At 43.0% G+C, this 15,328-nt stretch overlaps 1 protein-coding gene across 1 annotated transcript; it reads right to left on the bottom strand.

Moving 5' to 3' along the window:
- Nucleotides 1-157: 157 nt before the first annotated feature.
- Nucleotides 158-14,100, bottom strand: lhx5 (LIM homeobox 5). Its single transcript, XM_067485066.1, has 5 exons — nt 13,097-14,100; nt 10,938-11,161; nt 9,908-10,185; nt 7,274-7,439; nt 158-2,060 (listed from the first exon to the last, which is right to left on the bottom strand). Exons 1-5 carry the CDS (start codon nt 13,267-13,269, stop codon nt 1,711-1,713), a joined length of 1,191 nt encoding a protein of 396 aa, XP_067341167.1. The 5' UTR covers nt 13,270-14,100; the 3' UTR covers nt 158-1,710.
- Nucleotides 14,101-15,328: the final 1,228 nt, after the last annotated feature.

The following is a 15,328-nucleotide window of genomic DNA, read 5'->3' as shown; positions in this document are numbered from 1 at the left end:
AACAACATTTTCGATTTCTGCAGAAACTTTACTCATCAGGCACAAGTGGTACTTCTACTTGTAGGGTAGTACATATATAGGCAAGTATTTGCAATTTTACTTGAGTATTTAAGTTGTGAACACCTTGCAGCAGTGTAAGCAAAAAACATTTAGATGCATCACTATGAACTGAAGGAGACTGATAGAGAGATGACGTTTAAGAAGAAAGACATTTTTTTTTAAGTTGTAAGAGAAGGTTTTATTACCAGTGCTATTTACATGGAAATAATACAGCCTTGCCTCTTTCCCCCCCTTGAATGTGCACATGTTCACGCACACACAGACACACACTCACTCGCACACACACAATAAGACACAGTCTTTCTAGATCTTATACAATTTCCAAAGGTAACACAAATGACCTCAAATCAACTTTCAAGTGGCGCTAACTCATTGTGGACAGACAGCACTACAAATGTTGGATGGCTGTGTGAGACACGGTGTGTGCGGCTGGAAGAGAAAATACTCAATTTAGTTGAAATTGCCCTCTGCTGCTACAAAGACACACACACACACATACACACACACACACACAGCCGGACTGTGCAGCAGCTTTGAGCCCAGTTTGAATTGTGCGTCTTGAAAAGCGGCGGCCACTAGATGGCAGCGAGCGTTTCAGAGCAGGCAGCGGTAATGTCACAGATGTTGTCTGCCCCCTCTTTTGTTTTCACTCTTTAGAGGAAGGAGACCTCAGCTGTTGAAGGAGATTCTCCATTATGGGTTCAATGTTCTTTTGAAAATCATTTCCATTAAAACATGTTTTTTTAAAAGGGACAGTAACAAAAGGAAGGTCAGGTGAAGCTGTGTGCAACGCCGAACTATCAGGGTTGCCTGGATGTGTGTGTGTGTGTGTGTGTGTGTGTGTGGGTACAAGTATCTATAATTGTGTTCGTGTTTTGAATAATGGTATAGACATCGTTCTTTTAAGCTATGATCAAGAATGCTCTTTGTGCATTAGAGGACTTATAGCTGAGATGTGTGCTGGAGAACGTCAATGCCGGAGGAAAGTAATTTTTAGGAGGCAGAGTGTGTGTGTATGAGAAAGAGAGAGAGAGAGAGGAAAGCAGAAACCTTTGTTTTGACATTTTGTAAAAAATGAAAAATTGTAAAAAAAAAACTTTGACTTTGAATATCACGTGTTTGTATGTGAACGTTAAAGCATTTATTAAAACTTGGTCTGTCGCGTTATTAACATTGAGGGCCGCTCGGCAACAAAGACGGGCACAGGGCAAAAGAACGGAGAGAAACTAATATTGCTTTGAAGCAACATTTTTATAAAATGTGTTGAGAAATTAAGAAACTAAAGATGTCCCCTTTGGCATTAGTGTTCCTAGAGCATCGGAGGATACCGTCGTTAACATCAAGGGGAAGGCAAGAAGCACATTTGCTGCGTGGAATCACAACACTTGTTTTCATTATTCATGTCCAGTAATCCAGCAGTTAATATGCTCTGGAGCGTCAACTGGGCAGCAGACGTTTCTCCGTTTTTTCCAGCAGACTACCCCCCTTTCCTGATTCCATTTCCATCAGTTCCTTGGTGAAAATCGGTCTGTGTTTTTAAAAAGTCCTCTGTAGAAATTTCGGCTGTACGTTTCACTCCACGGTTTCCTGAATCTCCTGAATGAACTGGGCTGATACTCAGCCCAGGAAGGGTCTCTGTGGTTCGTCTTTTTACCAAGCTGTGGTTTCCCCCATCTCCTGGCCTTGGTGGGACATGGGAGCGCTGTAGCTGGAGTTACTGGCCAAGGAGAAGGGGGGACTGGGTCCGCCCCCGTACGCCTCCCCTGAGACAGAATGCAGGGAGCTCGGTAAGCCCGGCTCCGGGCTGGGGGTTTCTGCGTGGGAGATCATGTCCGTGAACCTTTGGTCGTCTGAAGGGTGGTGGCCGGATCCTTCCATGGCTCCGGGTCCAGAGCCCAAGATGTAGGGGGACTCGGCCGGAGACTGAGCCTGCGAGGATGGAGGGCCATGGGGGAAGAAGTCGTAGTTGCTCCCTGGTCCGTAATAGTCACCTTGGTATTCTATGGAAGGACAGAAGCACACGTGAGACTTTTTAAACTAAAACAGTCACAGTTCCCTAGAGCAGTGTGCTGCCTCACACACATCTCTACCTCTACCTAAGTGGGGAAATTGATCATGTCCAATTTCCAACCAACCGGTTTCCAGCAGCCTCATTTGAGTGTATAAACAACTCCACACCTCTTCACCTCAGTTCTCTCGCCTTTTACACACTGCATTCATCTCCCCCACTCATTCAGCCTGCAGCCATGCGTGCACTGCAATGGATTCCCCCGCTGAAACTTCTGGATTTGGATGAGGAGCTCCAAAATGAGATTCCAGTCTCCCCGCAGCCCCTGCCAGGCTGCCGGATCTCCGCGTAATGTCGGATGCAGCTTCAAGCAGCACGTCTCGCCTCTACTTCACTGGGCTGTGGCTACTTCCTGAGCGCCACACAGATTGCTCTCCGTTATTCCCAGCAAGCAGTCAAATAATTATCAACTACATTCATGCTAATCTGTGATCTTTCCTTGCTTGTTATGTCTCAAACACACAGGTATTAAAAATAAACCAACATTTGAAAAGCTGGAACAGGACAATGTTTTTCCAATTCCATCTCAGGTATTTCCTCCTTTCTAACACACCTCACTCCACATTTATATGGATCCCAAAAACACAGAGGGGATGTCTATGGATGTGAACATGAAAAATAGAGAGTGTGGTTTTATGTATTGTGTTTGTTTGTTTGAAAGAGAAATTCAATTACGTATAACTGTACAAGTCTAATCTTTATTTGAATGTAACTTTTAGTGCCGACAACGTCGAAATGGTAAAAACTAAATGCTAGAAACACGTTGAACCTTTTTCAGAAAGCATTTAGAAGAGATCTTCTTTAGCATAGACTGTTGCCTTCAGGAGCTCATGGAAAGTTTTCTGATGCCTTTATGTCTCTGTATCAAGCACTGGTTGCCTGTGTTCAAATTTCCCCGACAATTGAGGACAAAGCACCAACTTTGTTTTTACGTCAAATGATTTAGAATTTTAGATGAAATCGTGTAAATTGAAGGTTAAGGGGGGATGACTTGCTCGTGGGTCAACAAAACAAAAGACACCGGAGTTTGAGTTTAGCGTGAAACGGCTGTTTGTAGATTTGCTGGAACAAGTCACATGGTGTGAGTCATGTGATGTAGGTTATGTGACATTAAAAATAAATAAGAACCCTAACTCATAACCACTATGTTTTAATCAAACATCTATGAGTGTATGGGGTGAAAACTAGTGTCAAACTGTCAAACCTGTGTCCCAACATTGGGGGCACTATGTCAAGTGGGGGGGGGGAGACATGCGGCCTTTAGGATTGGAGGACTTTAATGCAGAGTTCAAACACATGCTCTGGCATCTGACTTCTCAGCTCCCTGAGCCTGTGCCCAGAAAACAAGATACAAACACAAGAAGTTTCCGAATATTACCAAAGCTGGGAGGATGCTCATCTGTCCGTACGAAGTACTGCAGTTCCTCAGTTGTATTTGAGCACAGATTATTTAATGGCTGTAATCGCTCAAATTCCTCGTGCTATTTTCATCAAAAGTGCTGCAGCAGAAAGTGACACGTTAATATCACAAATTCCTCACTTTCATAGAAAATCTCCAGCGCACACATGGATTAACAAATATTCTCTACCTAAACTCTGATACTGACTGACATGTTTATACCTCTGAGAGGTTCTGACGCATTTTGAATGCTGTCTGACAGGTCTTATAATAATAATAATAATAATAATAATAATAATAACAATAATAATAATTGATTATTTATGAGTTTCACACGATGCAGGATCGTCCCTGTATTTCCAACAGCAATATGCTCGTTCTGTGGAGGATTACTGTGCTCACCGAACTCCCCTATGGGCTGTTTTCTAACACATTATTTCCTGAAAGACATTGGAGTGTTGTTGAATTTTTTAAAGCATTTTTTTAAATAGCTGAGGGAAGCAAACATCTCAGAGACAAATATTTCAAACCTTGAACCAGTAAAGGCAAACTGCAGCCAGCGAGAGACATTTGCTCTCTTCTTTTTTGTAGCTGTGGGGGAACAAACGCTTTTCGTGTTTCCAAGCAGTGGACACGTGAATTTAGCCCTGAGTGCCAAAGCACTTTGGGATCTGTCCAGTACAAATTTGGACATAACCAGCGAACCAACAAGCTCTTGGAGCAGCCTCACATATACAGTGAATGGTATGAATTTGACGCACGGTTGTTCGCTGGAGCCTGTAAGAGTCACGCTGCCATGTGACGATTTGTCTGTTAAATACAAGGCTGTAGCCAAGTTAGCTGAGCTTAGCACAAAGACTCAGCTAAGAAACATGAGGAAACTGCTATAACAAAATCCACACAGCAGAACCTCTAAAACCCACAAATTAACATCCTGTTTGTTTAATTTGCACGAAACCAGTTATCGCCATGATGTTGCTAGGCAACCAGTGGAGACTCTAGGGAGACAGTGCACCTGTGGACCATCGTATGATCTCCCATAATGCTTCAACATACATGTAGACTTTCGGGTCATAATGTATTAGCTGCAAGGCCAGTGATTTCCCTCAGTTCTCAGTCTTTATGCTAAGCTAAGCTAACGAGCTGCCAATCATAGCCTTATAATTTCCACAAAGAGACATGACAGTGTTGTTGTCCTACTTGTTGAACTCATTAAGCCAAGGCAAATTAACATATCTGCCAAAATGTTGAAGGTTTCTCTAACCTTAACTTAAGCGTGCGGTAATTCTACAGCCACAGTCTCCGAGTAAGAGAAAATGAGTTAAACTAGAGTTGTGATATAATGATGATGCCGCATGCAAATAGGACATATTCACACTATTCCCTGAACTACATTTCCTGAGTTGTTTATAAGAACAAATACTTCCAAACCTGCTAATAGAGGATTTGCCTACCCCACACGTGGCCGATTACTTAACAAACCTCCACCTGCTTTCTGCTTCCCAATTCAAATTTACATCCCCCTCTGCTCCAAATTCCCTCAGTTACATTAAATCCATTCTGTTTCAGCAGCAACTTGAACTAAGATCGATGGCAGACTTCATCCCGGTGGCCCAGATGTTGCGCTAGCGCTTCTCCACCCCCACCATATGCTCTTCTCACTCCTATTTCAGCCTAAACAGGCAGAATCAGGAACTAACAAGTTAGGCATCCAGAAATATGCTGCCTAATTATAACAACTGCATTTATTAGCTATCGCAGGTTTGGCTTGTGGGAATTACCAAAAGAGACAATAAGAGCAGACGTGACTTTAACAAACAAGCTAATTATTTGATCACACAAACAGGCCCCTGCTACGGTGGTTTGGTCGACCTTGAGAAGAAGCAACAAGCTCGTGTTGTGGACTGTGTGAGAAAGGGGGGGGGGGAGGGGCTTGAAGGAGGGCAGCATTTGCCTCTGCAAACTATCGTTGCACTCACGCATGCAGACGCACCACACCACACACAGGCATCCCTCTCCACCAAGCCACAGCGCGGGAGCACGAGGAAGCAGAGGGTTCAGATAAAGGCGAGCAGACTGGCCTGTGCTGCTGCTGCCGCACAAAAAGGGTGTGAAGAAAGCAGAAGGGATGAGTGCGAGGGATGAAGGTTTTGTCCTCCGTTTTCCCCTCCCACTCGCTGTGTCGCAGCCTTGACGGCTCGGGGTTTATTGTATCCTCAATGCCGGGGCCCTTCAGGTAGATGTATGGAAACCAGACTCTCAGACTGTCCATCAAAAGCAAACGGCTGATATACGTGACAGCTGCATCTGGTTTATGTGTTGTGGTAAACCTGTGCTGTTATCTGCCGCTCACCTGCTACTGTCTCAAAATGATTTTTTTATTGATGCACGCAGCCATGGGAGGCTGAAAAATCCCACTTTTTTTTTTTTTTTAAAGTCTTTACAAGCATTTTTAAAAGAGTATTGATTTGAGTGCGTCTTAACACCGACTGGAGATGAAATTGTGCTCTACAGTAGCACACGTGACTAGAACAGACACAGTCCAGCCCAAACGGCTCAGCAATTCATTATCACACATGGAAAAAACAACAAGCCGGTTTATTTCCCCCGCTGTTTATTGACCCCCCCACCCCCGAATCAAAAATGAAATTTTCAGCAAAATTAACGTTCCATCGTGTTCTGTGTGCCAAGTCAGGGCTGCAAATTTGTCTTTTCATTTGCAATTTGCTGCCCAGCGAATGAGCTGCAAATGCGCACACACACCTACACGTTTTCGTCACGTGATGCAGCCAAATTCATGTACGTAAATTCACGACCGGCCTAAACGCCACACGGCGTCTTATAGCTCCCATGTTGCTGTGTGACGTGTTGAAGGTTGGCCCGCAGTATAAAACGAACAGTTTGATATGAAGCTCAGGTTGTTGCTAATAGAGGCTAATATCCTTCACAATGTTGTTCATTCTCGCAAAGCCTCTAACGCTTAAAAAAAAATCATCCGACCTACTATTGTTGGGTCTACTTTCCCTGAAAAGTGTTTCCCTTCTTTGTCATTTCTACCTTTATATTTAAGAAGTACCTTCTTCTAAGAGGCTGTTGATGAATCAGTGTGAATTGTGTTTTACGAGCTAAAATCCATGACTGAAATGTGCCACACTCACACTGCTGGATTTATTTACGAGGTGCATAATGGGAATACATTTGTACCCTTGTAACATTTATCCTCTCAGCAGTTTAACAGATGACTGTATGTGATAGTTAAGCAGCTTTCTACGCTTATTTGGAGCTTTCGGTATCTTTACTTACACTTCTCGGCGAACACTGAAGGAAACCAGGCTCGCGTTTTGATCTCCCTTCAGGACTATAAACGCAGTGAATGAACAGTCTATGGTAAAAGATAAATTAAGGACTGACGCGTTGCATCTTTGAAAAAGAGAGTCAAGGAAAGCGTGCGTTCCATGGCCACGTGTGCAGAAGGTATAGAACATTTTTTGCAGTTTGATAACATGCTGGATCAGCCCTGTCGGTGCAGCTGAATCTTGCTATTGAGTTACACAATAATAAATATGTATATTTAATTAAGGTTAAAACCAGGATGCTGATCGTTTTTGATATTTCATGTTACAAAACAGACTGATGCCACATATATTAATACTGCAACATGTAAAGAATCTGCTGTCATGATGAAGTGACGTATTCGCAGACGTAGGACCGCTGGCTGTGCACGTTGTCACAAGCTTACTTCTTACCTCCATAGTAACCGTAGGCCCCAGGTCCCAGAATGTCTGGATCCTCCAGCCTGCCTCCTAGGGGCCTCATTCTTCTCGGGCCCCTGAAGAAGGCGTGCCGCCGGGCCCCCAGAGCACTCAGCTGCTTCATTCGTCGCTCTTTGGATCTTCTGTTCTGGAACCAAACCTGCAACAAAGCCCAACAGACCAGGTCATTGCTGATCTCACCGTTTGGAAAAACTGGTTTAAGCTGCAGCCTTCACACTTCAAACTTCTGCTAACACCTTTTTCCTTCATAGTCATTGTGACACAGATTGTGTTGAAACCGTTATTCGTACAATAGATATAAGCCTGGAAAATCCCTTTAGATGGCTGCTATTCAAAAACTATATATCAAAAGTATTTGTCTTATGACAAGGGGTTCTTGCTTCTGGCCTATTATTATACAAGCTCTCCAACGATTAGTTGTGCTCTGTCTTCATTTCCATGATATTTGGTGTAAATTCTTGGACCTCACTGTTCTGATGACTTTTACTTTTACAAATGCAGCACACACGCATACAGGAAGCAGTCGAATGCAATATCACAATTGCAGAGATCAGAACAACTCAGTGTTAGAGACATGATGTATCTTCATTTGTGCAGGTGGAAAACAAGCTTTGCGTGTTTGTAATACAACTGTTATCACAAATTATCAAAACACCAAGTCAGAAATGGATTGTTTTTTTAAAATAATTACGACAGAATATGATGAAGACCCGTTATCGTATCGGTCGGAAGAAGCTCATTTATAATGCTACACTTTGCAGCCATAGCAATGGTTTACTGTAAAATTAAGATGAACAACAAAAGCAAAACAAATGTACCACAAATGCACAGCGTAGTAAACCTGGTACTAGTTCAATAAACAGTTGAAACCATAAATCAGGGTATAAAAAGCATATCACTAATGTTAAATAAACTGTCTTTGAAGAAGAACAAACGGGGGCTTCCAAACTGCAAAACTACACACCATATGGAAGAATGTATTTGCATTATAAGCACATAACACATCTTGTTTCGCCTTTGCATCATTGCTGCATAATGATGTATGTTCACACCAGCTAGGCTACACCAGAGGCAGAATCCCACTGTGCTCCAGATTAACAAAAACACACACGCACAAAACACCTAAAACCACTTAGGCTCTGCTCTATGTGCTCCAGCGGCAAAGGCGACACCTGCTTATTGAGAACAATCGTCTAACTGTAGGGTACATTTTTATGGAAATGCTCTCGCTCCCCTCGAGAGAGCGTTGCTTAGGGATTACACACACATGCTGGAGAAGCAGCGTGGCTCACAGGGCTCCCCGCATTGAGAGCAATGGTATTTAACGCACAGTGAACGGGCAGGGAAGATGATGAAACAGAGCCTCCATTTTGGCAGACAGGGTGTGGGATCATGGATGCAGGGATGGACTGAACGACTGACTGACGGATTGATTGAACTTTATGGATGCACGCACGCACACACACACACACACACACACACACACACACACACACACACACACACACACACACACACAGGGCAGCCTGCAGTAGACGAGGCATTTTTAGGGGGCCCTGGTCTGCTCTAATAAGCAGAGGAAACTGGCTGTAAGTGAGTAAGAGCAGAGAGGTGGGACAGGGGAGGGTGGTATGTAAATCTGTGAAATCAGCGATAATTACAGTGAGTGCACAAAAAGCCACATCACAGTTGGCAGAGATGGTGCTAATCATCCTGACACAGTCTACACCCAGACACCGAGCATGTGTGTGTGTGTGTGTGTGTGTGTGTGTGTGTTAGTATATGTGTTTGAGGATGAAGCGACAAGGTCCAAAACAGCGTGTGCTTGTGTGATCCTCCAAAATATGTTTGTATGTGGAGTTTTTCTTGCCTTTGGCAAAAACAAAACTAACCTTTTACTAATTTCACGGCTGTGGAGCCACCGTGATTGCTTAAATACACCTCCATGAAGCCAAAATAATGGTATTCTTTTAAAAAAAATAGACATTATTATATCCATGCATCAGTAAACTGGATTACGGGATCTTATTGTCAGGGAATAAATTAACGCCTGCAGATATGGAAAATAAAGGAAAAGGACATTTTTAATTTAAGAATATTAACATGTTGCAATTAAAATCCTTGTAACATTTGATTTTGAAAAGTAAAAAAGCTAATTTTTTTTATTGGCAAACTGAAACTTGAATTTTTAGGAATTATAAAATACATTTTAGTTTTCCACATGCAGTACTTTTAGTATTAAACTACATTATATAGTTATAATAGTTTAGTTGAGGGATTTATATAATTAGCATTTGTTTCGCTTTGTTTTCTGTATCAATATTACATTTATTAAATTTTTCAAAGATTTGTGGACATTTTAAATAAATCCATAAAAAAAAATCCTTAACAAAAACAATTCTCGTGGATGTTTTTTTTTAATTAAAACTTTAGATGTTTCTCCATCATGAAATAATTAGTCCAATTAAACATGTGCATAGCAGTGAAATTAAAGGGTCGTTTCGCTGATGAATAACGCGTCATTTCTCCCTAATTTGTCTTTGTCTCTGCGGGTCCTCCCACATCACAGAAGCAACAAAGCACCACGAACCACGCGGCTGATCTTACCTGGATGACCCGCATGTTTAGTCCCGTCTCCTGGGCCAGCTGCTCTCGTATGTGCCGGGTCGGTTTCGGCGTGGCCACAAACGCGGCCTTTAACGTTTCCAGCTGCTTGGCCTTGATGGTGGTCCGAGGCCCCCTCCTTTTGGTCCCCGAGTTCTGCTCCTCGTTCTCAATATTGTTAGTTTCCTTATCTGAGGACGTGGAATTGTCCGTCTCTTTTACGTCGTCCTGAATCGGGTCCTGCAGATCCGGCGATAAACTCCTGTCTGTACACGACGACACTGGGGAAAACAAGCAGGAGGAAGGTCACGATCCGAAATGTCACTGAGGGGGGTGGGGGGGTTTAATTAGGCCTGTACATGCACAGAGACAATACGGACCGCAATAGCATCTAAAACAGCTTATGTGTAGTCTCATAAAATTATAGAGGAAATCTGTTAAAAAAAAAAATCAAATAAAAAACGTGCTCTTTTTCGCACATGCAAAAAAATTGTGCAAAAATTCTGCCTCATTTTTTTTAAAACATTCATGAACATTTAATAAATGCATTTCTGTTTGCAGTGTGCACGAATTCATCGTTCGGTCTTACAAAATGCAAAAAAAACCCAAAAACAAACAAACAAAAAATCCTCACCTACAATAAGAAAACAAATTGTATATTTTCACTGTGTTAATTAAGGAATTTGGACAAAATGTGTCTTAGCGTGGGGCTCACTGTCCTCCGCTCTCTAGGAGGATGAAAAGACAGTGGGCATCCCCAGTGGACCCTGGAGTACAATAACACAAAGCCATTGTCCTGTGGAGGTAAATATTGAAAGCGTTCATCTGACAAGGTTGTTGTGAGATGCTCTCCACGGACCGCTGGAAACGTGCGCCACCAAAACCTCCCAGCACATCTAAAGCCTTTCTGCTGTTCCTCGAAAGGCCGATGAGTTTATCCGATAAGGTTTTGATTTAGATTTTTTTGTTTTTGTGTTGTTTTTTTTTAGCGAATTGGAAACAAAAACAAACACACGTTAATCATCGTAATTACCTGAGTTCAAGTTGACTTCCTTAATGGCCCCGGAGCTCAAATAATCTTCTTTGCACACGAACTTGTTTTCGTCAATCACATACAGTTCCTCTCCCGTGGACAGCTGCTTGTTACACACCATGCAGGTGAAGCAGTTCAGATGAAACACCTTGGTGCGGGCTTTTCGGACCAGGTCGTTTGGGGAGATTCCCTGCAGACAACCCGCGCATTTTGTGCCAAACCGCCTGGATTATTATGACATGAAGAAAAAAAAATAAATAAAAATTGTAAAGAACATTTACGTGGGTTTAATGGTTTTAAGGCAAAAACGTGTTTAATGGACCGGGTTTTTCGCCACACAACACACTGCAGCTGTTAATAATCGATTTTTAGAATTAAAAATGTTCAACATGCGTGCACATTTTTAATAAATAATAATAACCACTAATAATATCACAGTAGTTTGGTAATAATTAATAAATCGAGCTGTGATGCCTTTAATATTAACAAAAGTCAAACTTTAATATTGCTAAAATACTCTCATAATAATAATAACAACAACAATAATAATAATAGCATTAATCTATTATAACATACTTGCGGTTATTAATTTTGTTCAGTAGCTTAGTGAGTCTTTAGTCAACAATTAATTACTCCATAATTAACAAAACAGTGCGTCTTGAACAACTAAAATTATACACTGGAGGCGGAAACAAATAAGCAATAAAAATAAACATGAAAAACTCTCGTGCCCCTAATTTTGATGGAGGTGCTGTGACAATAACTCTTACGCAAAACGTATTAGTGACAATCAACGCATTGTGGCTGAGGATATGTTCGGGGATTAAGCAGAGTAGGAACATTTTAGCGTGAAAATCTTCTCTTAATCCATATTCACCCGCTTAAATACTGGGTGGGAAGAAGCCTCATCAATTTGATACACAAATAGCCCAAATAAATTCCAAAAGAACCCCCTCCTCCTGATTTGACGGGATGGATCAGGGTGATTCGGTGGGTGGAGGAGGAGGAGGAGGTGGATTTGTGGTTTTGCTCTCGACGGAGACCACGACTCTGAATGATATTTACAGTTATTTACCTCCACGACCTGACGCTTTTATTAATGGGAGAAGTTTCACAGGATGTTCGAGGCTCACACTGGGCCTGCTGTACCTGGATTTCCAGTCGGCCTGTTGGGCGAGAGGCGGGAGGGGCGGGGGGGGGGTTATGCTTAAGCCTCTGGGTGAAAGCAAGCACTCTTTTTGTGGAGCATTGTTTTACTACTAATGTAGGCTTGTCTCTCCATTTGCAATGGTATCGCTTCACTATCTCCCTTTTCACATGCATGGCCAAGCCTCCCCCAGCGAAAGGGCGCAACTCTACTTACACAACAAATGGACACATTAGGGTGATTACTGTTTCGCCTGGCTAATGGCTGGCCATTTAAAACCCACCGCTTGATGGGACCTGCAGTAATATGATGGCCAAGGCCGTGCGAGGCCAATAATAGCCCGTCCTAACAAAGGCGGTGCTGTCTTACATGTCATTAGACAATTTGGGAGAAAATAAGTGACACATACAAATGAAAATGATGCTAAGAGAGTGCGACGCAACAAACAAGGGCTTCACTTATCACTCAATTACCTGAAACACTTTTTAGCTATTGTGAAGCGCTTAATAGCCTAATGGCTGGTTGAAAAAGTGTCGATGAAAAAGCATCTGGAAAATAGATTTAAAAAAAAAAAGCGCCGAGCACAGAATACGCACGGCCACATGGTGAAATTAAATTTTCGTCTTTTAACGTGAAGGCCCCGTTAAAGGGCCACACGGTCTATGATGGGACCAGCATTTCAGTACAGGAGAGAGGAAAATTCTTTTCTGTTCAAATAAAAGAGTTATCAGCTACACTTTTATCATTCCAATTTATTTTAGGCGAAAGTCTATTTAATTTAAACCACTTCAAAATTAATATTGCCGATCTAAACTACGTCAGCCCATATTTTGACCCCTGTGCGCGCACACACACACACACTTTCATTTTAAAATCAACATTTAACGCTCCTGTTCTATTTGGCCTTTTGGAATACAGTTGGCATCCATAGACATTTGGAGCATCATCTACGCGCTGGCATTTTGCTGCGAAAACCGCGATCAGAGCACAGCAGATCCAGGCTCCGCGTTACCTGAAAAAGTCCATTTTACAATAGAGCTTCCCGTCTCTGGAGAAGCACTTCTCGGTGAGGTTGCAGTTGCACTCGCAGCACTGCACGCACTTGGCGTGCCAGGCTCTGTCCAGCACGTTGAGGAGGAACCGGTCCAGGATGGGCCGTTCGCACCCGGCACAGTGGACCATCATGTCTCCGGCCTGCAAGACGCCGAGTGCCGACCTTCCCACACGGACTGCGCTGCTCGGACTGGGGCAACCCGGATCTACGCGGAACAACGTCTTGGCTTTAGGAGGTGTGCTGACAGGCGAAAACCGGAGGAAGCCTCTGTTCAAAGGTAGCGGAGTGACAATCCCCTGCAACAGTTGTAGTCCTGGTCCTGTTTGGCTGCTGTCCTGGCACTTAACACAATCCACAATCCAGAGGAGAGGAGGAGAGATTTCAGCCGCGCCAGCTGCAGGACTGCGCGAAGAACCAGCCAGGCATGTTTTCCTGCGAAGCCACTATCAAAACACTGTGATTCAAACGTGCTTATTTCTAATATTTCCCCCCTCGCTCATGCTTTGTTTTGGGTCCACTCATGTCCTCCGGGCTCACCTCACGCCGCCACTTTCGCATCACTGTGCCTGGGTTATCACGAGGTTTTGCCGGCGCGACGCGCGTCCTGCGCTCAGATTGGATGACGCCCTCATTAATTCCCGTGCCAGGAGAGCCAATCAGCGCGCAGTTGTTATGGTTACACGTCCATAGCTGTAGCCTCGGAGCGGACTTAAATCACACGCCGTGCAGAAACTCCGGGGCCGTGAACGCGAGGTGCGTATAGAGGCCGGCGTGCGTGTGCAAGGTTTCGTGGAGATTTCATAGGGGGAAAAAAAAAAAAAAACTATCAGCTGCGGGTCACATTGTGCAACCTGAGAAGCAAATCTGCAACATTATATCAGACCTTCAACCTGAAAGTCCACAAATAAACGCTGCAGTTTCTACCTGCACAACAGACAGGAGACGCGTCTCCCCATCGCACGGCGCTGCCACTGAAATGAATCTGAATAGGTGCAACAGGAGTGGGAGTAGCCGAACAAGGGCTAATGCTACACAGCCTTATAATGGCCTTGTGACAAAACGCTGCTGCATTATACTGTGGCTGCACAGGGCGAAGAGGGAGAGGGGGGCCGCGGGCCTTTTCTCATGCACAGCGCTATTTACAGGGAAATGCGATGGATTAGCTGGAGCTCCTCAACAGGGAGAGAGCCTGGGCAGCCTCTGCTTTAACAGACTGGCCACCAATCGAGGGGAATTTCAATATTTACCCATTGCCTCGTTTTGTTAGCTGCAGTTAAGCAAACATACAACGCTCTAATTCATGTTGGCGGATGGACGAGGCCTGTTGAAGCATTGTCTTTCCAGGTTAATAATGATCATTCGTTTGAATCAAAATGTGACCCATTTTCACTCTTATAGACTCGTTCAGGGCAACATTTGCAGTGGGGCACATACACAACAGGACTATTGGAGAAAACCATATCAGTCGATGGGCATTTAAAGATGCATCTATTCTGAATACAAAAGAAAATGTCAATTTGTAATTCATATAATCATAATGGGTTGGGAGATTTTTAAAAAAGTTTAATTACACTCAACAGATGATTTCTATTTAAAGCACTTATCGTTGTGGTCATATGTGGAAAACAGAACCAGGTCAGTTTATTTATGGGATGGATGCCTGACTGGTAAATCCATTTCCAAAGATCATCCATCAGGGGAAATCTGAGAGGAGTGAGTTTTAAACAGAGCTAGTGTGCACATAGCTCATTCATTAATACAAGCATGTTAATGTTGAGCGGAAATATGCAAGGATTCATGTCAGTGGTCAGACAATAGCAGGGAGACAAACCGTTTTAAAATATCACAACTGCAAATGCATTTCTCTGTCTATACACAGGTAAACAGATCATTTCTTGATAATGTCCACAGGTCTAATGGCTTCTGTAATAAAATCGAATTTCCTTCTGTTTGTTTTACGCACCTGCATTCCTGAAGCCATCAGCTCCAAGAATTCAAGACTTCTTCAAGGATTTGTTGGCATCTTTGTGCCATTATTTTAGAGCTTTGTCCTAAAGGCAAGTAGAGCATCAAATAACGGAACTATTTTACATATTTTAAAAAAAATAAATAAATAAAACAATAAAAATGCCAATATTCTCCAGTTTCTGAAGGAGTTCAGTGTTTATAAGCAGTACAGCTGAGTTTTTC

Source organism: Channa argus, chromosome 18 (genome assembly GCF_033026475.1).
Source record: "Channa argus isolate prfri chromosome 18, Channa argus male v1.0, whole genome shotgun sequence".
Taxonomy (NCBI): Eukaryota; Metazoa; Chordata; class Actinopteri; order Anabantiformes; family Channidae; genus Channa; species Channa argus.
The sequence above is the reverse complement of the archived record's forward strand: the minus strand, read 5'-3'. Positions and strand labels throughout refer to the sequence as shown.